This window comes from Chaetodon trifascialis, chromosome 17 (genome assembly GCF_039877785.1).
Source record: "Chaetodon trifascialis isolate fChaTrf1 chromosome 17, fChaTrf1.hap1, whole genome shotgun sequence".
Classification (NCBI taxonomy): Eukaryota; Metazoa; Chordata; class Actinopteri; order Chaetodontiformes; family Chaetodontidae; genus Chaetodon; species Chaetodon trifascialis.
The window spans coordinates 5,868,908-5,890,938 of NC_092072.1; the positions used below are offsets into that span (position 1 = coordinate 5,868,908).

The following is a 22,031-nucleotide window of genomic DNA, read 5'->3' on the forward strand; positions in this document are numbered from 1 at the left end:
GGGAAAGCAAATGTCTGCAGGACAAAGGCTATTTTAGCCGTTCAAAGCTCATTTAGAAAGTGTTTAGCCGGGCTGTTTCTCTTCCTCCCGCCTGTTCCATACACACCGAATAGAAATTTTGATCTTTCGCGCGCCGTGACAGCTGGCCCGCAGTTTTTCTTGAACGAGGTGTCAATCGCGCCCTTCTCGCTTTCCCATTGGTTAACTTTGTATCCGCCCAGTTTGACGACACAGTTTGGCGAAAGCTGATTTTAAATACCGGGAATGCTCGGGCGGGCGGGGCGGAGGGTCTTTGCAAAAGTGAGGGCGCTGAGAGGTTTTGTAGAAAGAAAGAAAGAAAGAAAGAAAGAAAGAAAGAAAGAAAGAAAGAAAGAAAGAAAGAAAGAAAGAAAATGAATATTTTTCCTCAAGCAAAAGCACGTCAGCTTTTCATTTAATAAAAAAAACAGGCCATTATTAAGTACATATGCAAGGCTGCTAAGGACCTGAAGAGATTAACCTTGTGGATATTACTGAGTATAAGATAAATAAAGATAAATAAATAGGGAAATAGCCCACGTGCCAGGCATTAATTATTGACATCGAATTCAAGCAAAACAGTTATTACTTTTCAGATTAAGAGTTCATATACAAAACATATGGCATATGCTTATGTACTTTACCTATGTAAAATTTTCAAGTCATTATGAGGCATGGCCCATTTCAGAATAGTATATATTATTATATATTATTGGATTATTGATCCATCAGTGTGTAAGTACCACTTTAATGTTGCAGCTGAAAAAAGTAGGGCTTATTTTGAGATTAAGATAAAACTTTACTTTATTAATCACAACACAACATGCACACGCCATGCTTCGGTGAAATTGTTTCTTCAGTATTTAACTTTGATTACTTTATGTACTACTAGGTAACTAATTCTATAGTAATGTGTCATATTAACTGTACTTCACCACAGTGCAGTTGGCTCTCAAGTACAAAGTATAAAGGACCAAAGTAAAGTATTTGAGTGAATGTACTTTACTTTCCACTGCGAGTTTTCTCCAAACTTTTTATTTATTCGCGCACTTTATTTCACCTGGTGTTGGTTATCTAACTTGTGTGTATTAATAATCATACTCACAGATATCTGTTCATGACCTGTATCCTATTACTATGCTGCAAGTACAGTCCTCCCCGCCCCCCCACTGACTGGGATCATTAAAGTTTGATCTGCCAGTGCGGTACAGCAAATTACGCATGCGCACAGCGGACCCCTAAGCTTCTAACTGGCGCATGCGCACTTACAAATCCCCAGAACCAGCAGCAGCAGCGGTAGCTCAGGTCAGTCAGTCCAGGCAGCAGTCATCCACGCATCTATCTATATTCCCTTTTCTTAAATTAGCCACTTTAAGCTTCGCGATACCGCCCCCAATTTCAGCGTCGGTACGGAGCCGCCAGGCCGGGACAGAGACGGAGAGAGAGGCCTCGGCCATGGAAGCGCTCGGACCCGGTAAGAAATTTGAGAAAATAGAGAACGAGCTAGGAGCGGGGAGCGCGAGCCGTGTGTGGGGCGCGTGTGCGCAAATGCGTCGCTTCACTGGGGGCCGCGGCTGCAGCGAGGCCTCGACGCGCTGACGGGAAAACAAACCGAGGCCCAGCCCGTGTGTCTGTGTGAATGTGTGGCTGTCTTTATTTACACCGAGCGCAAGCCACGTTTTCCGCCTGCCCGAGGAGGGTCGGTGTGTTTTATCGGTTATCCCGTCATGTCTGCGCGGTTTTATTCATCTGAAGCACGCACAGCCCGTCGTGTCGGGTCTGGCATTGTGTGAGTGGGGATTTAACTAGGACCTTCCTTCCTCCTTCCTTCCGCGTCGTGGTGTTTACGTTGATGTTTGTTCACGGTGTTTCTCTTTAGCCACATAACTACGACCTCGTTTCTCCACCGAGGACGCACAATCTTGTCGAAATTTGACAAAAATACGCCGAATGTTTCACTCGTTTTCTGCTAAACCGTCTAAATTTGTACCATCGCCATCAGGAACAGTGCGTCTCTACGGGCTGCCCTCGTCCAAGATGACAGCGATGGGTGGAAAGCAAAATAAAAGCCAGGGAAACACGCGTTACTGGCGCTAAATGAGCAGACGTGCGTATTTTGTGACTCTCATTTCGCTGTGTTTGTGAAACCGAGACCACCGCAGGGATGAACGGCGCTTTTATCGATCAGATCTGCGGGCCAGCTCCATATTATCCATCCCCTATATGATAACAAAGGCACTTATTTTGCAGCGATGCAGCCATCTGATGATCAGGTATGCGGAGAAAAATCCGCCGCGCACCTGTGCACCAAGCGATACGATGCACTACATGCAGAAATGTGTTTACATCATTTTTTTTTATTTTTTCTACACACAAATAGCTCTTCGTTTTGTTTCAGAAATGCGCCTTTATATGCACGAGCAATTGAACGCAGCTTGCAGAGCAAATCACATTTAGTGCGACAGTGAAGCTGTTTTTTGTTTTTTTGTTTTTTTCATGTTCCTTGAATGTCTGTGTGTCCACACACTTTGCACACTTGCTCCACAACGCACCACGCACCTAAATGCATCATTTAAGGACATTTGCTAGCGTTGACATGAATATTAAACCGATGCACGGTGCTGCATGAGGGTCCAGGTAATGATATAGTGTGACCATCCACAGGTGTGTGAGCCACTGCAGCCTCATTGACACGTACAATCAGTGCAAGCCATCAGGTTTTTGTCCATGATGACAGCAGCTGCCACTCTACAAAATTCTTCTGATACTTCTGAGGATAAATTTTTCAGGGAGGAGCAATGCATAAAGAGTGTGGATGCAGCCATTATTTAAGTCAGTTAGAATAGGGCAGTGTTGTTTTTGTGTCCTCTACTAACGTCACACCTTTATACTCATTTTGGCCCACAGTAGGATGCATCTTTTATGCCCAAAACAAGCTTTTTATAATGCCTAACTTACGCAGCAGCAGTGTTAAGTGATGTGCACTTTTCCCCTGTCTGCACGCCACGGTGGTGATTTCCAAAGCGCCCGTTTCAGTGAAAACAAAAACTGCATTTGTGTGTGGCGGAAAGGTCTTGAAGATGTATGTGTGAAATGGGCCTTTGACACACAAGATCACAGGGTTTCAATTCTGCAATCAGCCACAGAGCATGAGCAAAGTGATACGAGGAGGATGCTTTTTAACGCTGATGGACAAACTCTTAATAATGTCCAACCCTGCATAGAATAACTCACCTGAGAACAAAGTGTTCACAGTGCAAAGTTTAATTTAAAAAGTGCGTTTGTCAGCCCGCCTTTGGCTCAGATGCTGGATTTCTTCTGGAAATGCACTTTTTGGCTTTTCCTTAAGTGTCGCTGGGATTCCTCGAACAGGACCCACCCCCCCCCCCCCCCCGAAAGGTTGTGGGTAACGATGCAATGAAGGCCCGGGGTGTCTTCACAAAGCAGCTGGTTTTATGTTTTTTAATTTCTGTAGCCTTTGTGAGATGCAGCTGTTTGAAGTGGTGTTCTTGTGCAAACTGAAGCAGTTGGCTGTCACAGGAAAAGATGTAAATGGAGGCAGAGAGACAACAGTTGACTCTAGGTGGCGTGAACCGAGGCAAAGGAAATGAAACAGCTACAGCTCCTGGTAAAATCTGGGTACGTTTGATGATTCAGTGAGAGCTATTACACACAGACTGGGTGTGTGTTGTTTCGGCAAACAGCTGTACTGCCAGTCAGGAAATGCATCCATTGGCTATTTGTGGACAGTGAGCGTGGACTGCACAGGTGGAATAACGAATAATGCTTAGCGTTGTATCTGCACTCACAAGTTTAGGTCAAAATAAGTTGCTCCTGAAGCAACAGTGAAGAATGAAACGTCTGTGCGCTGAGCGGTGGATATTTCCTCCTTGTGAATGGTCTTTCTTTGTACTTTTGCCTTTTCCACAGTCCAGTGTAGTACCATAATCCAGGTGATTTGCAGGTGTGGGCGTCTGCGCGCTCCCTGCTCAGTGCCGTTAGTCTCTGACTCATCACCAGGCCAAGCCATCATCCTCATGCTTAGCTTAAGACCAGCTGTCTCCCTGCTTGATCACACCGTGGTTACCAGGGACACTCGCAGCATTAGTAGGCTCTGCAGTGCACGAGTAGCAAACCCCCTGCAAATATGAGTACGCTGCACACGATGTAGAGCTTTATCAACATTAGATCGACGAGGAGAAAAATCAGCGCGGTCGGACGGGCAGGCGATAATCTTTGCGCTGTGTTTTCGCTCCTTGGAGGTGGCCCGTGGTCAATTTGGATCCAAGCTGAAAGACGCACTCGGGACTGCATAAGGAGCAGAAAGACTTGTTGGCCTCGAGTGCATCTGTCATTTTCTGCGCCAGGAAAAGCTAATTTCACTTCCTCTGTGACTCAAAGTCGATGCCGCTCTGTCTCTCTTGGAGCAGAAGCATAGAACGAAGGAGTTCGCTCACTTGATAGCTTGTTAAAGTCTAAATGCCACCTTTGACAAGTGTGAAGGGTCCCTTTAAGGAGATATCCAGATCTGTTTAAATGTTTTATTGGTACATTTTTCTGTGAGGATTCAGACTTTTTTTATGCTGCAATTTAAGACTTGAATAATGCACGACAAAGCCGCTAAAGTAAATCTAACCTGACGATCACTCAAAGCGCCTTTTCAGCACAAGTCTGCATTCAGCCATTCGCACACACATTCCTACGGCGGCTAAGCCACCTGCTCATTACGAGCACACACCGATGGCACTGCATCGGGAGCAATTTGGGATTCAGTATCTTGCCCAAGGACGCTTCGATATGCAGGCTGCCGAGGCCAGGGATCGAACCACCTCCTGAACCACGGCTGCAGGGATGTATAATACACAATAGAAATATAAAATGTGCCTTTTTTAATAAAGACTGGACGAATGAACATCAACATGCACATGAAAACCAAACTATATTTTCTGATTAGGTCGTACCGTTAATGTTGGACGGTCACATGATCTTTCTTCTTAACCTTCTCATATTAGAAGCTGTTATTGGATTTTTTTTTTTGTCTGCTTGCCTGTGACCATCTTTTCCCATGATGGGTCTTTGGGAAACTAAAATACCCTCATTTGCATGAATGTAGGCCAAGTTATTTTTTTTCCCATCTCATCGCAGAGGCAGTGCAAAATACTGAAGTGACCCAACATTTACCCCAAGCGTTGCTCTAGTTTCTTATTTGCTAGCACACCCATGCATGTTGGCTTTCGTTTCTTGCGTCTGGTCTGATGTCATTGGGTTTGAGCTCAAAGGATTAATTAGTTGACAGGCAGAAAATAATCATTTTTCAAAGCAAGAAGAGTGAAAAAATGCCAAACGTACTTTGGTTTCAGCTTCACGCGTGAGAGGTTTTGATGCTTGCCGTTGTCATATATCCTTGAAAACTGAATATCTTTGGGGCTTTGGACTGTAAGGCAGACAAAACATTCAGAAGAAGACACCTCAGGCTTGTGCTTGGCAGCTTTTCATTGTTTTTAATCTTTGACTAAATGGTTAAATCAGAGTAATCCTCGTTGCAGCCCTGCATTTGGTATCTTTCCCACTTTTTCCTCTCTCAGTTGCACGCATTTGTATCTGTTCCTTCATTAGCTCGTAGGCATTTCGGTTGCGCACACAAACTGACCTGAGCTGTCGCTGAATGATGAAACGAGCCCAATCAATTGGATGTTACAAGTTAGAAACTCATTTGGAGCCGAAACGACTGACATGAAATTAATCTGCACCTGTTTAGCTAATGAAATTAATCGTTTGAGCTTCTCTGTGAGCTGTTTCCTTTCTTTGTCTTGTGATAGTAAACAGAATATCTTTGGGTCTGATGGACAAACAAGTGATTTGAAGACATCAGCTTGGGCTCGAGGACTGTTTTCTGACATTTTCCAGACTGAACAATTAATACACCAATCGAGAAAATAACTGGCTGAAATTAGGCAGTGAAAGTAACTGTCACTTGCAGCCATAACCCTTTATTTGGCGTCGATTGTGGTGGAAAGGATGGGTTCAGGCATTTCACGTTGAGACGCACACACGGCTAAGTGTGGTAGTGTGGCAGCTGAGGAGGCTATATATAGGTGCATATCTGTTTTTGGTGAAAGTGGAAGAGGAAGACCCAGAGCTCGCTTTGCCTCTCGCACATGGAGTTTAAGTCTTTCTGCACCTCTTGGTGCACAGAGAGCAGGAAACAAAATGCACAGTGTCTTATGATTCAATGCACAGGATGTCTAAAAACAGCGTTGAATTTTGTTTCCCTTAGATTTTCATGTCCTTGTTGGCTGAATGGTATTAATTAAGGCCGGTTGGTTGAACAAGTTTCAACATTTTCTGACCAAACGATTAATCCGAAAGATGATGGATGTGAAAATAGTCTTCAGTTGCAGCCACAGTATGATCATGCAACATGTATTAAATTTAACTGAACCCTGCAGAAACCCTGGATACAGTAGCAGCCTCGCAGTTTGAATTAGCCTTGTGAAAGGTCAAACCTGTATTTATTTTTTCAGATTGGATAAAAGCGGTTTTGACTCGGCTGTCTGGCAGTTTAAACCGTGTTTTATCCCAATTTTGTCCACCCCTCGTGTACGTACAGCAGAGGACAAAATGTTTTAAAGACACATTTTCCTGCTTTTAAAGCCTCACCATTAACACAAGCCGTCAAAGGGGAGACGTACTGTAAATACGCGCACCGCTATCGAATTACAGTGTGCTCCAAATGCTTTACGGTGCTAACGGATACATAATGAAGAATTACACACACAATGTTCAGCTTGCAGCTCAGCGTAGAACACTTGGTACGCCTTCTGTTGCCATCAGTAACAAGGCCAGTAGGACAAAGTGGAGTGAATCATCACATCATTTTAATCCAAGTCGTGACAAAGAAAAGCAGACATGCAACAAATGGCTTCTTACTTGAGACTGTATCATAAACATAATGCTGGATGGTGTTATAATCAAGCTAATGGTTTATTTGTATGATGGTGGAGGAGGAGGGGGGGGAGGAGTGGGTCGCAGGGAGAAGGGGAGGTGATTTGGGGCCCAGGCTAGATGAGGGCATGTTGGGAAGCGTGTTTTCAGGAAGCGATGGGGAGGGTCCCGATTGTCCGTGCTCTCGCGCTTCACTTGCTAACTGGAGCGTGTGGGTGCATGGAGTTCAGGAGGACCCCTGCAGTCCCTTCGCTGTCAGTTGACAAAAGCATAAAGCGGCCTCCTCCAAATGCCACCAACACAATGTTGTTTTAACTTCATTTATATGTATTTTTCTGCCTTTCGAGTATACGCTCCGTCTTTTCGTCCCCGCTGTATTCAGAGCGAAGATGTGCCGTTTCCTCTGAGCGCTTTGCAGACGCTCTCGTTCAGAGTGATGCACGGCAGGCGTAAACAACGGATCAAGGGAGATTCCGACAGACAGAGCCGGCGTCCCAGTGCCTCCTTACCTCCACGTCGCTGATGATGTGTGAGATATGGTTTGCCATTATCGGGCTCACTTGTAGCACAAGGCCAAAAGGCCTGAAGTCTTTTTAACGGCTGCACTCAAGACTTTGTGTTCCTCCGTTGCGTGCAGCTTTACATGCTGCGGTTTAACCTGCAGGCACCACACCTGTGTCAGCTACCTGTGTACATGTGCGTATGCTGTATGTATGTATGCGCGTGTGAGTGAGATGTGTGTGTGTAACGGTAATCCCAGACTCAGTGTGGCGCCCCTCCATATGGCCCTGCTGCTGTCTGTCTGAGAGGCGCTCGGTCTTTGTCTCGGCGTGAGGGGTGGGCGCCCTGTGTGTCTGGGTGGAGCTGGGGGCGGGATGAAAGATAATTGGAGGTCATTGTTTCGCCAACCCCTTGTTGACCTATGTAGGTCAGGGGCCAGAGTTACGGATCAATCAAAGCGTGTATGTGGCTCAGTGAGGCCATTTCAGTGCATTCAAGCAGGTGTCACTGATGAGATGGTTTGCAACAAGCTTGGCGTTACGCCGCGCACATTCGTCTTTAAGATTTGACATTTAATGCAGAGATAAGTGCCGCCTTTTGTTCGCCTTCAAAATAAGTGCCAGACATGATTTATTTAAAGCTTCTTGATTTTTTTTATATGGAGTCTGAGCAGTTTTTTTCAAGAGTCGGGTGAATTAAGCCTCCAGTGAGAGGAGGAAAGTGACTAATATATGAATTCACCATTAAAACGAAGAATGTTACTGATTTTCATATCTGCAAAGTCAATAAAAGCCCCTCTAAACTCTGAGATGGTGGTAATTCACATGTCATCATATCATTGAGTAACTGCCTCTCCCTCTGCTCTCTCCAGGCCCGCCCGCCCCAACCTCTCTGTTTCAGCCTCCACGGCGTCCCGGCCTTGGCACGGTGGGGAAACCCATCCGGCTCCTTGCCAACCACTTCCAGGTCCAGATTCCCAAGATTGATGTCTATCACTATGATATCGACATCAAGCCTGAGAAACGGCCTCGGAGGGTCAACAGGTAAATCTACAGACAGGTTTGAGGTTTTTTTTGTGTTGGTGATGTTGAAGCGCTATTGGATCTGTAGCAGTTGCAACCAAAGAGTCCAAGAATTGTGCAAAAAGAAGTATCTTTGTTTTATGGCTGCGTGAAACTGCATCAGAAATATGAAGGCACCGGTTAGGCCTGCGTTTTTGTCTCACCGTCCTGTTGTCCCTGTCTTCTAGGGAAGTGGTGGACACCATGGTGCGGCACTTCAAGATGCAGATCTTTGGAGACCGGCAGCCGGGCTACGACGGGAAGAGGAACATGTACACAGCACACCCACTGCCAATCGGGAGAGACAGGGTTTGTATTCTAAACACTCGACCCTTGTGTCTTCAGCGTGTGCCCGGACTAATTTGTGTGCATTAAAAACAGTGTGTGAATGAGCTGTAAAGGATTCTTAAAGATGGAAATAGTTTGCATTTAGACTGTAATAACTAACTGTAGAACTAATGGCTGCAAAGACTTTCATTCACATTTCTGCTCCCACAGCAAACTGGATTAAGAACGAAGCACATATTTCTCAGTTTTGGCCTCTTGTTTCCACCTGCTGACGCTGTGCGGCTCTACTGTTTGAATGCTGACTCATCTTTTGTCATTTCAAAGACAAACCGGTTCATCCTTGCTCTTTGTCCTTGAGTACTCGTCCTCCATCTCTCGCTGTTCTCCAACCCCTCGGCCCTCACCTTTTGTTTCCGTCTCCCCCCCGCCCTCTGTGCCGCCGTCGTCCCCTCTCTCCGTCTTCAGGTGGACCTGGAGGTGACTCTGCCTGGTGAGGGGAAAGACCAGACGTTCAAGGTGTCTTTGCAGTGGGTGTCTGTGGTGAGCCTCCAGATGCTGCTGGAAGCCCTGTCGGGTCACCTTAACGAGGTCCCTGAAGACTCCGTTCAGGCTCTGGATGTCATCACACGGCACCTGCCTTCCATGAGGTAACCGCCTCTGGCTTCTCACACACCACCCACATCCTTTTCATGTCTGTTGACAGTTATTGCTTTTTATCTTTTATTGGTATTACTTAATTTCCTGCTGCTGTCTTCCTCATCGAATCGTTATAATTGTTGTGTTTGATGCCCGACCTGGGTCCAGCAGCTTTCATAGCACAACAGCGTTTCAACTGAACCACAGGACAGTGCATCCCTGAGTGATCTTTGTCCGTCTCTGACTGGATTTTCACATCTGTTGACTTTGATTTGGACACCACATCGCACCAAAATTGTGAATCTGCTGCACTCTGTTCCACCTGGACCTTATTATCTGCTGGTATTAATAACTTTGTGTGGGTTTAGACTATTTACTAGATGATTAAGTGAACATTTCCAGACACACTTAGTTAGATTTAATTCCCCTTTCTGTTAATTTGCAAGCCTTTAGCAGACATGAAATGTGTCTCAAGTGGTCCTCCAGTGCTTTCACTGTCTAATATAACTGTCGAAAGTATTTTGCATAATAAACTGTTTTGAATCTTAATCTGGCTGATTATTAAAAAAAGGATCTCGTTGAGTCCATGTTGATTAATTTGTTCTGCTGTCCTCTGTGCCTTTTTGTACGCAGGTATACTCCGGTGGGGCGTTCGTTTTTCTCACCTCCGGAGGGCTACTACCATCCTCTGGGCGGGGGCAGGGAGGTGTGGTTTGGTTTCCATCAGTCTGTCCGTCCTGCCATGTGGAACATGATGCTCAACATCGATGGTAAGACCTGAGCGGAGCCGATCAGCTTGTTATAACTGTACTGATATTTGGTATGGATGTTACCAGATCAAGAATGTTTAATGCTCTACCCAGCAGGATTTGATGTATTTCCATGTGCACAATCACTGATAATCAGTGCCTCTTTCTTGTATGCCTAGGCTGTAACAGTAGATACAATTCCCACTAAATACATCTGCTATTATGGAAATTAGGCAGAGAATTTGATGTCCTCAAGTAGTGGTTGCATATGTGAGAGCAAAGTAGAAACCGAAGCTCGATCTCAACCAAACGATAAGCCGTTAAGCTCATCCCTGTTGCTCAAACTGAACTTCCAGGCCTGATTTCGATCTGAACACCAGTTAAGTCAGTTGAAATTGTAACATTCAGTGTTTCACAAGACATTTTTGCCTGAAGCCAGTTCCTGAATCTAAGAGTGGAAAGTGGTGGCTGGGACGACTGAAAACACTAATTCTATGAGAAAATGGTTCGCTTACGAGATACTTTGTTTGTACATTGAGGGAGACAAAGTGGAAAAATGTTCAGCAGTCTGTAGCCGCTGCTGATGAGATAAGGGCACTCGTTATGGCTGAAAGAAGTTGCTCTAAAGCTCCCTTTGTCGCTGCTGCATCCTCACTCCGCCGGCTGCCTGTGAGAAACATCACAGACTCTCCGGCTTGTTTGTACTTTATGGGACTGATTTGCTGAATAACGTCATGTCCGCTCTACCCCTCAGTGTCAGCGACGGCTTTCTACCGCGCTCAGCCTGTGATCGAGTTCATGTGCGAGGTGCTGGATATACAGAACATCAACGAACAGACCAAACCACTGACCGACTCGCAGCGCGTCAAATTCACCAAGGAAATACGAGGTGAGCACTCGACGCCATCGCACGCACAATATTCTGACATTTACCAACCAGTAAAACAGGACCAGCACTGACAGACACACATTCCTTCCACGATGTCTGTGACTCACCGTGTATGAAATCCACCAGAGATTACAGTAAGGTGTGGGCCTGCAAGGCACATGCATGTTTGTTTTTATGCAGTATGTAAGAGCTAGAGAGTCTACACCCACTGCTGACGCTTAATCATGCCGTATACCCACCACACATACAGCGCACTTGTTCTTAACCTGAGGGTAGTAATGAACTGTGTTTCTGCCTCTTCAAACTATCCTGCTTTAAATCAGAAAATATGGCCGTGAGATTCAGAACAGACCTCCGGAGCAGAGCCGTCCTCGTCTCTGTCTTCTTCACTTCTGTTATTGTAAATACACAAAGAACCACCAAACAGCCGTGCAGAATGGCATTTTTCAGGTCATTTTGTATCCGTGTGGAATTTCAGCTGCTCTCAGTTCTCCTTTTGGTTTGCGTTTTGAGCCCAGTTGTGACAAAATGTGTAAAGGGGAAACTGCAGAGAGCTCAAACACCCTGCGCACAGTTGGCTGCCTTGTCAGCATTTATCTGTATTGCAGGTCTGAAAATGGAGGAACAGAGGAAGACAATCCCAACCCACTAATTTAATGATATCAAAATATTTGAAATTGCAGTTGGCTGGAAAATGTCACTGCCTCCTCGCGAGTGTGTGTAACCCTTATTTCTTGCATGTTTTCAAACAGGCTTGAAAGTTGAGGTCACACACTGTGGTCAAATGAAGAGGAAGTACCGTGTGTGCAACGTAACGCGGCGACCTGCCAGCCACCAAACGTAAGTCTGCAATAATTTAGCCCGACTCGAGGTTTCATCAAACAACCAGAGCAGGCCCCACTAGTCGCCCACCGCAGCCTGGAAAGCAGCGCTGCCTGTCTTGGTTGTTTGGTAAACTGATCAGGTGCAGCCTTTCACCAGAGCGAATTGATCGCTGTGCACACACAGTCTGTGCTGCTGTCACAGATAATGTCGTCTGGATGCAAAAAGGAGGCATTCAGTAACACGAGGTGTCGCATGAGTGCGTGTTTTCCCGTTATCGGCAGCACTGCGTCCCGCTGCTGGTTTTAAAGTGAAGAGGTTGCCCTCACAGAGCCGCTTTGTGTCATAATCTAAGAGACATATGATCCAGATCTATCTGTGCATCTTGCTGGCATATAGATAAATCTGTTTGTTGTTTAAGTCTGGGAGTTCAACCTCCCTCAGGCCTGTTTTATCTTCACCAGATGAAGCATAGGCTTAAACACACTTTACCCAAATGATGAAAATCGGTTGTATGACTGAATGCATCTGGTGAGATATTCTGTATTTTTTTCACTTCAAAGGGCAACTTGTATGTGTTGTGTAGTCCCAAAAAGTCACAATATTGCCAGAACTTTTAACAAATTACTGAAACTTTGGTTGCCTTTGTTTTACATTACATTACATTTTCCATTTATCCACAGGTTCCCCTTACAGCTCGAGAACGGCCAAGCCATGGAGTGCACAGTAGCTCAGTATTTCAAGCAGAAGTACAATCTGCAGCTCAAGTATCCACACTTACCCTGCCTGCAAGTAGGGCAAGAACAGAAGCACACTTACCTTCCCCTGGAGGTGAGAAACAGGCTGTTTTGATGCTTAAATATCACCATTTCAGTTTGGCTTAGACGATAAAGCTTGAATGCTTCTTCAGTGGAAGCATTCATCCCTTTAATTCCACGCTGTTGTTCCTCTTATCTGACTTTGTTCCATTAATGAAATGTTTCTTCCTGCTCTGTAGGTCTGCAACATCGTGGCAGGCCAGCGCTGTATCAAAAAACTGACAGACAACCAGACGTCCACCATGATCAAAGCTACAGCTCGCTCAGCCCCCGACAGACAGGAAGAGATCAGCAGACTGGTGAGTGCTGTTTCCCTCTGGGGGTGGGAGTCAGAAAGGCAGCCGGAGCTGCTGGCATTCGCTTCTTTCAGTTGCAGCTGCTGCTGTGAACTCTCTGCCGTCTTGTTCTTTCTCGTTCTCATTCCTCAACCAACCGTCTCGTTCTTTTCTGATTTCCTCTCCTTCAACCATCCTCCACTTCATCCTCCTTTCCCAGGTCAAAAGTAACAGCATGGTCGGGGGCCCGGACCCTTACCTGAAAGAATTTGGCATTGTGGTGCACAACGACATGACGGAGGTGACAGGGCGTGTTCTCCCAGCACCCATGCTACAGTATGGGGGCCGGGTGAGTACAGACACAGGGAGGGACTGTGGCAGGGTGAGTACTGGGCAGGGGTCGCACTCTGGGGGCGCAAAGCCTGACTGGGACCACACGGGGTGGGGGCATCACAGAATGAATGCTGGGACGTGGGGGGAGATCCAGGTTGAACAGGAGATTCCTGAAGCAAATTTGAGGTTAATGAAGTGTTTAGTTAAAAAGGGCTGCTGTTAAAGCTCATGTTTTTTTACTAAATGGTCCAGTTACAAAGTGGGAGGAGGTATTTTGGGCGAAAAGTCTCAGTTCATTTTCCCCGTAGCCAATGAGAGGTGACTCACATTTGGAGCACTTCTACGGCTCAGATGGACATCACATTCCCACAGCTGACTCATCGCTGTGTTAGAAAAGATCTGGCTGCTTTGCAGGTGCAGTCCTGTGTGTAAAAAGACCTGGTGGGAAGTTAACTCCAACTCCCAAGGTGCATTTCAGCAAGAAACATCCAATGACAGAGCTCCAGATTCTGTGACCTGTGACAGGTAGAAGCTTCACGTTTGCAGTGTTGTACGAATGATGTTCGATTTGTGCCTCTGGCTGGCCACTTCACCATAGCAACAGCAGCCAAGGATCATGGGTATTGTAGTATTTAGGGCCAACTGCTACGCCAAACCGAAGGAGAAAACATTTTTTCAGAAAGGTTGTTGTAATAATCTAAAAAAGTGGCCAGATCTTTGCATTATGAGTCAAATTAACAGAGAAAAATTAGGATGTGGTTAAAAGGAGAAATTCGAATGGGAAGAAAGAAGCGTGAAAACCAAGTATTTAACTTGAACTACACGCAGACCTGGATCTCGCCCCGTGTTATAATCCTGTGGTTCATCTCTGCAGTCTGCTACGTGCATCTCTCTCTCCCTTCACCGACACAGCGAGTCTGTAAATATCGCTGTGCACATAGCCGAAAGCTTGAGTTTTCAGCTGTTGCGTTCAGTGGCGTCTGTGTTAGAGAAGGAATGGAGATGAGGAGCAAGTCGCTGCAGACTGCTGAGATTCACCCTCTGAATCTCAAGTCAGCCGTTCTGGTTGGAGGGTCGTACAGACCTGTATGGATCTGACAGGCAATCATTTGCGTCCAGCTCGTCAACAGAAGTCGTAACTGGGATTCCAGACAAGGAATCGATGTTGACCCGTGTTTTTACAACTCTCACTCTCACATTAGCGCCTCGTTTTTGGGCGTGAGCAGCTGAATTGGGATTCAAGGGTTGTGTGTAAGGGGGGACGAATGAATGTGAAGCGACAGGAAGGCGACGAGGCTCGTAGCCACCCAGCAGTAACATAAAAACCACCTAAAAATTCACCTGTAAATCTGTGGAGGGAATGGGACTTTACCTCCCATACGAAATTGAAAAGGTTAATATAAATACTACAGGTGCTGGATTGTAACACCCCATGTAGAGAGCACTCAGTGATTCAGCTAAGATGAAACTTAATGATCCCTGTGGGGAAGTTGGTTCAGTGTATGGGCCAGATTTCTCTTAAACTCTCTGCTTCATTTCCAATTGTTTCTCAGATAATTACAGCAGATTGTTGCTTGGAAAGAAATTCTCATATGTGCCAGTGCCAAGCTACAATCCCTTTATTGGCTACCTGAACTATACATTGCTTAATTTACCCAAGATCCTATCATAGGGCTCTCTTTCTGAAAGGCTTGGCCACTTGCCTGCTGGGATATCGAGTCTAATCGGCTTCCAGTGAAATGTAGACTGAAAGCTTTTCCCGTCCGAATGAATGAAACACACACCTTTCATTTTAAAATGCCGTATTGTTGTTTGTGGACGTACAGTTACAACAAAGTATTCACAGAACCAAATGATGAGTACTCCCTGAAGTGACTGTATGGACAAAATGTGAGGCGGGAAAAGCAGCAGTCTAATTCAAATGCAGCGTGAACTGTGATGACGCGTTTACGTCAATAATCATCGTTCATCAGGCCGTTTTGATCTCGCCGAACACTTTTTTTTTTTTTTTTTTTGAGACAATCTTGTAATGAGATGGAGAAGCGCATGACTTTTTTTTGGCACGCCATTCTCAAGTAGTTCATTGTGGTCACTTGTTTCGGAGAGTAAAAGCTCTTAATGGCCTTCGGCAAATCTCGTTAACTTAATTGAAAGCCGCTGCCCTTTTGAATTTGTATTCACATCCACACTCGCAGCGCAGCACTAACCTAATGACGCGTCTTTGATCAGATACACTCCTCTTGTTGGCCGCACGCGTCAGAACTCCTGATACGAGCAGGATATTTGTATATGTATGTCTTTTAAATACCCTTAAAGTCTCACAGTGCTTAGCGTAGACTGTGGGCAGGTTAGTGCTTCATGCACACAGAACGTCATCACCGTAAAACCAGTATGCAACCAGTTTGAAGCCATTCAATGCACGTAAAACATTTTGATCTGTCTAACAGTGTGTCTGTGAGCATTATGCCTTCTGTTTGTACGCTTAGGCTGTAGTACCTGCTGTTGTATTGGCTCATCCAACCGGGGGGTTGACTAAGAGAGTAGGGACTTTCTCCGCAGAATAAAACCGTGGCCACGCCCAACCAGGGCGTGTGGGACATGAGAGGGAAGCAGTTCTACGCCGGCATCGAGATCAAGGTCTGGGCTGTGGCCTGCTTCGCTCCACAGAAACAGTGTCGAGAGGACCTGCTCAAGTGAGTCGTGGCATCAGCTGAGGTGTTGTTGCAGTGAGTCTTGTCCCAGAGGGAAAATGGCGCCCTGGCTTCAGGATGTACAAACATTCCTGGTTGTCAGATGTGTCCCGACTCTTCCTCTAGCGGCACCCTGAGGTTTACAGCCGTGGATTGTCATGAAATTTGGTGCAGACGTTCATGTCATCCTCGGGATGAATTATTAAAATGGCCATCCTGTCATTTGTCTTCCAGCCACATCATTAGGTCATATTTTGAGTTTGGCCCATACTTGAGTTTATGATCAAATACCTTCAAGATTAATAATGTTCCCTCAGCTGCACTTTGTGCGAATGAGCAAATGGTAGCATGCAAACACTAAATTCAGTAAACATTACACCAGCCTAACATTAGTGTGTTAGCATTTAGCTCAAAGCACCAAGTGCAGCCACACAAAGCCGTTAATGTGGCTGCAGACTCAAGTTACAACCTGCAGTTACACTCCTCTTGCACTCAGTTACTAAAGCAGTTTCTCAGTGTTCAGATTGAATTTTGCCATCATGTTGTCTCCTCGTGCTTGTGCTTGATGAGCATTTAATGCTTTTCAATAGGAGCTTCACCGACCAGCTTCGAAAGATCTCCAAGGATGCCGGGATGCCCATTCAAGGCCAGCCATGTTTCTGTAAATACGCCCAGGGAGCTGACAGCGTGGAGCCCATGTTCAAACACCTCAAGATGTCTTATGTAGGTCTGCAGCTGATTGTGGTCATCCTGCCTGGCAAAACCCCAGTGTATGGTAAGAAAGCCCGAATTTTGCATTGCAGTGAATAAAAAAAAAAAAAAATGTTAAACTAGATTTTTCCAAGATGGATCCTTGGTCATGTCTGTTTCCCTCGACAGCTGAGGTGAAGCGGGTGGGGGACACTCTCCTTGGCATGGCGACCCAGTGTGTGCAGGTGAAGAACGTAGTGAAGACGTCCCCTCAGACCCTATCCAACCTGTGCCTCAAGATCAACGCCAAGCTGGGAGGCATCAACAACGTCCTGGTGCCTCATCAGAGGTCAGCGTGGGTTTGTTGTGTCTTCGCTGCCGTCCAGATGGGAGTCTGGAATGCTTCTTGGCTTTGAGTGCCGTAGATTGGTCTCATGTTTTCTGAGAGCAAATAGTCCCCCGGTAATCATGTGGGAAAGAGCAATAAAAGTTTTAGTAATAGTCTGCGTCATTTTCATATAAAGTTTGCTGTTCTAGGCATTTATTTCATCTAGTGCTTAAATTCCGAGAATCTTTTCAAATTTGTACAATTTGGGTCTCGCGTAATTTTCTTTGTAGTCGAGCTGTGATGCAAAGTTTCATCTGTTTGTGTGTCCTGTTCTCGGTCCAGGCCCTCTGTGTTCCAGCAGCCCGTCATCTTCCTGGGTGCGGATGTCACACATCCTCCAGCGGGTGATGGGAAGAAGCCGTCCATCGCGGCGGTGGTGGGCAGCATGGATGGCCACCCCAGCCGCTACTGCGCCACGGTGCGAGTCCAGACATCTAGACAGGACATGTCCCAGGTAACCGCAGTCTGCCTGCACATTTAGATGACCAAGTGTGCACCCTTAAACTTGAGTTCTCTGTGCAGCCCCCTCCTCTTTTCTCTTGAGTCTAAATCAGTTGTTTTTGACGCTTGCAGGAGCAGCTCTTCAGCCAGGAGGTAATCCAAGACCTGACCAACATGGTGCGTGAGCTGCTCATCCAGTTCTACAAATCGACGCGCTTCAAGCCCACGCGGATCATCTATTATCGTGGAGGTGTGTCTGAGGGACAAATGAAACAGGTGAGACTTGAGCACTGTTCAGTTTGACCGTGTGCTGTCATGCTTCAGTGCCTTCAGAATAAGTTGAAATCTGAAATGAGCAATTGTCCTTTTTGTGTTTTATCAGGTCGCGTGGCCGGAGCTGATAGCCATCAGGAAGGCCTGCATCAGTCTGGAGGAGGACTACAGGCCGGGCATTACCTACATTGTTGTTCAGAAACGTCACCACACTCGTCTCTTCTGCTCTGACAAAGCCGAGAGGGTCAGTAGGAGTTCGCTCCACAGTAGCGGCGTTTCTATCTAACTGTCAAGCAAATTTGAAGCAAACTTTTGAAATGTCATAAAATAAAGGATAGTTATGTCAGATGTTGGCGGTATGGGCTGTTACGCATATCTGTAATAAACAGTAGAAGAAGTGGTGGTCACGAGTAGCCAGTGCTAATAAATCTTAAAGAAGAAGAAGAAGAAACAAAACCAGTCGCCTCAGCTATCGAAGAGAGAAAAATGGAGGAGGCGGAAACTTCTGCTTCTTCTTCTGCTGCTTCTTCCTCTGCTCATCCTCCTCCATCTTCTCTTACAGTAGAAACAGCTGCTCCACCCATGAGACTTAAACATCCACTATGTCAGGACATCATTTCCCATCAAGCGCAAACGCTTTTTTTTTTTTTTTTTTTACAAAAAAGGCAAAACCTCCTCAATGAGCTTGACAACTTGTTTGCTAAATTGACGAAGCTTTTTAGAGTTTTGCCATTTCCAGCGCTCTTTTCAAATGCGATACTTCAAAATGTGCGTAAAAACCAATGTATGGAAACACAGCTGATGATGTGTGACACTTTAATTGCTTTCTGTTGCACAACATTCTCAGACCGTTAACTAATATCATGTCGATCAATCTCTGCAGGTTGGGAAGAGCGGAAACGTCCCAGCAGGCACCACGGTGGACAGCACCATCACACACCCGTCCGAGTTCGACTTCTACCTGTGCAGCCATGCTGGGATTCAGGTGAGGCACTCACACACCTTTCACTCAGGAGCTTTTGTGGTAAATTTCATGCAACTTTGCTAACTCCAGTTCTCCAAGTCTCCAAGTCTCTCTCGCAGTTTTGAACTGGTATATGGATTTGGCACATTTACACACAAAAAAATAGAAATTATGGGTACAAACAATTATTTTACTGGAAATTGTCCTCAAGGCTATGGCAATTTTGCTCTGCGGTTACCGCGGTAATGATGTTTAATGACAATAAACGGTATGATTTGGATTCTTCTTTGACCCATCGGATGGTTTGGCTGTTATTTAAAGCGACGCTCTATCCGCAAACTGTCTCTTCGATATAAATCCCCGTCTGCTGTAAATATAAAAGACAGCTGTAAAAAAGTGGAAACAGACACTTGCAGGCGTTTGATCATAGTGCAGCGTTCGGTTCTTGTACTGGTGAGTACACGTCAACATAAAGGAACTCCTGTAAAGAAATGGTAATTAAGACCAACAAATGAGCCTCGGGTGGCTTTCAGACCGTTGCACCTGCTCACAGAAGCAGTGTGTTTAGTTAATGTGTTATTCTGGAAAGGGAGAATTAATGTTTGATTATGTACTGTATCTTAGAAGAACTGCAGTGGGGCGCTAATGCTAATGCTAATGTCATCACGTAACATTGCATGAAATTCCCGGCACTGCACCGACTACCAACACGTTCCGTCTTCCCTCAGGGAACCAGTCGTCCGTCCCACTACCACGTCCTGTGGGATGACAACTGTTTCACCGCCGATGAACTGCAGCTCCTCACCTACCAGCTGTGCCACACCTACGTCCGCTGCACACGCTCCGTCTCCATCCCAGCGCCGGCCTACTACGCCAGACTAGTGGCTTTCCGAGCCCGCTACCACCTGGTGGACAAAGACCACGACAGGTGAGGGATACCTGCGGCTCCAGTTCTAGAAAGACAGTTAGCTCTAATCAGGAGAGATGTGTCCCCTGATTCTTGTTTTCATCCCTGCATCCTCCTGTCCTGTGTTTCCATGTTGTTGTGTCATTCCTGACAGTCAGTCTGAACCCCGCCTCTCTCTGTCTTGCAGTGCTGAAGGCAGCCATGTGTCGGGTCAGAGTAACGGCCGGGACCCCCAGGCGTTGGCCAAGGCAGTCCAGATCCACTATGATACCCAGCACACCATGTACTTCGCCTGAGCTATCAAGCACGTCAGCCAGTCCACCTGCGGATTCCCTGTCCTTCTCTTTTAAGCTCTTATCTCTCTCTCTCTCTCTCTCTCTCTCTCTCTCTCTCTCTCTCTCTCTCTCTCTCTCTCTCTCTCTCTCTCTCTCTCTCTCTCTCCGCCTCTCCACCACATCTCTCTCCTCGTAGTCTGTCTCTTTCTCTCCACACTCACTCTGCTCATCTTCTGAATCTGCACCAAAGCGGCTCTTGGACAGGGGGGGAAATCTGCTGTGTCCCGACGTCCGGCAGGTTTTTGTTTCCGTGAACTTTCTCCAACCAGCGTTCCCAATCAAGCCGCCTTTCAAACCAGCAATCTAGCGCCGCCAACCCCGAGGGTTTCTGGTGCACAAAAGAAAAAAAAAACAAAAAAAAAACAAACCATACACACATACTACAAGTTGAGCCATTGTTTTGAGTTTGTTTTTTTTTTTCTATTTGAATGTCTGCACTCTTGTGTTTGTAAGATACACTGAGCAAGGGAGTGGATTGGCACAGTCTGTGCCAGCGCAGCTCTTCAGCTCTCCCAGCTAAGCAGGACTCTTATCTACTTTTACCTCAAAGCCCTTTTGGGCAAAATCTGTCACAAGGTCTTGGGTTTATTGGGTGGTGGGGAGGGAACTCTACAGGAAAAGAGACGGAGGGGAGTCGACCTTTTGAGAATGATATATATATATACATATATATATATATATATATACACATATATATATATTTTCCTTTTTTATGAGCGTGTGTTTTAACTTTTTCTCCTTTACCGTCTTTTACAAGCGAGGTGACCTGGGTGTCATGCCCATTACTACTTTCCTCCCATCTTAGAAGAATACGCAGGTCTGTATGTGCGCGAGTGTCTGTCTGCGTGTGTGTTTGTGTGTGCATCTCTGTATATACATGTACTGCTGTATGAGAGTGTGTTTGTGTGCGTGTGCGCGCGCGTGTGTTTCATGGCAGGCCACTGAATTGTAAAGGGAAATCAAGGAGATAACTGCTGTAAATGCCTCAGATTTGTTGTTTTTATATTCACACATACAGTACATATAAGCATATATTTACATCTATAGAGCAACTTTGAGACATATGACTTAAACAGGCCTCCTAGAGGCTGGTGTGGGTATTTGTAGCAGTCCTGGCTCACTTAGTAACTGAAGTGCTTTGAGTTACATTTTGAGCATGTGTGTTCGCACCTGTGGGAGCCACCTGCTCCTTTGGCGCCTCAAAACATCAAGTCCCCTGCAGAAAAACAGTGATTGAATCCATTTCAGGTGGTAAGTGAAGCCAGGTCTGACGTGTAGCAGTAGTAACCGCGGTCTGGCCTGTGACTGGCTCAGCATTGGGACCTGTTGAATGGCTGAAGGCATTAAACACAGAGTATGGTCTTATCAGCCTTGCTTTCTGTGTGAAAAGCAGAATCTTATTTTTCTTTGGACCTGATTATCAGAAAGATTATATGATGACACAGCTGGACGTTGCTTTTCTTTTCCTTTTTTTTTTTTTTTTTTTTTTTTGTAGTAGTTTAAAGGGCCGGAAACCAACATAGTTTTTTGAGGTGTCCTTTGCTAATACTGGCCAATTCATTGCACTGACCCGGGACGCTAGGCAAGCAACAGAGGGCACTCTCAATCTCTCCTACCTTTATGCATTTATACATACGAATCAACAAAGCAGATTTGTAAAAGTTTAATATAAGATGTTTTGTGGTTATCTTAAAAAAAAAAACTGTTGTTAGAATTAGTGGTTTACCATTGATGTTGTTGTTGTTATCGTTGTTGTCAATGTTGTTACTATTGTGATGAAATTTTCCGGTTGGCAGCAAAGCCAGTTATATAGTTACTAGTGCGACTTCAGGAATAGACTTCAGTTGTTGAGCTGCAGGTTAAGGGGTTAGAACTTTGGGTTGGACTTTTTTTTGTAGCATTCTGGTTAATGGTGAGAAGAAGGAGGCCCCGAGGTGGATGGATGAATTCATGCTGCGCAGGTTCTGATGTGGGTAAAACTTGGCGGCAGGTTGGAGGTATGTGTAGC

General features: G+C 45.7%; 1 protein-coding gene across 3 annotated transcripts; it reads left to right on the forward strand.

Moving 5' to 3' along the window:
• The first annotated feature begins 1,293 nt into the window (after nucleotides 1-1,293).
• On the forward strand, nucleotides 1,294-20,360 carry ago4 (argonaute RISC component 4). Of its 3 annotated transcripts, none has more exons than XM_070984145.1 (19): nucleotides 1,294-1,492; nucleotides 8,336-8,507; nucleotides 8,714-8,834; nucleotides 9,279-9,460; nucleotides 10,083-10,219; nucleotides 10,953-11,087; nucleotides 11,840-11,927; nucleotides 12,593-12,740; nucleotides 12,907-13,026; nucleotides 13,223-13,384; nucleotides 15,880-16,028; nucleotides 16,616-16,800; nucleotides 16,905-17,064; nucleotides 17,386-17,557; nucleotides 17,677-17,820; nucleotides 17,927-18,061; nucleotides 18,701-18,802; nucleotides 19,510-19,709; nucleotides 19,876-20,360. In XM_070984145.1, exons 1-19 carry the CDS (start codon nucleotides 1,474-1,476, stop codon nucleotides 19,982-19,984), a joined length of 2,640 nt encoding a protein of 879 aa, XP_070840246.1. In that variant the 5' UTR covers nucleotides 1,294-1,473; the 3' UTR covers nucleotides 19,985-20,360. The 3 variants fall into 3 exon arrangements, with proteins under 3 accessions (XP_070840246.1, XP_070840247.1, XP_070840248.1); XM_070984146.1 differs by having other exon boundaries at nucleotides 1,302-1,492; nucleotides 15,895-16,028; XM_070984147.1 differs by having other exon boundaries at nucleotides 1,338-1,492; nucleotides 13,223-13,351; nucleotides 15,895-16,028.
• The last annotated feature ends 1,671 nt before the right edge of the window (nucleotides 20,361-22,031 follow it).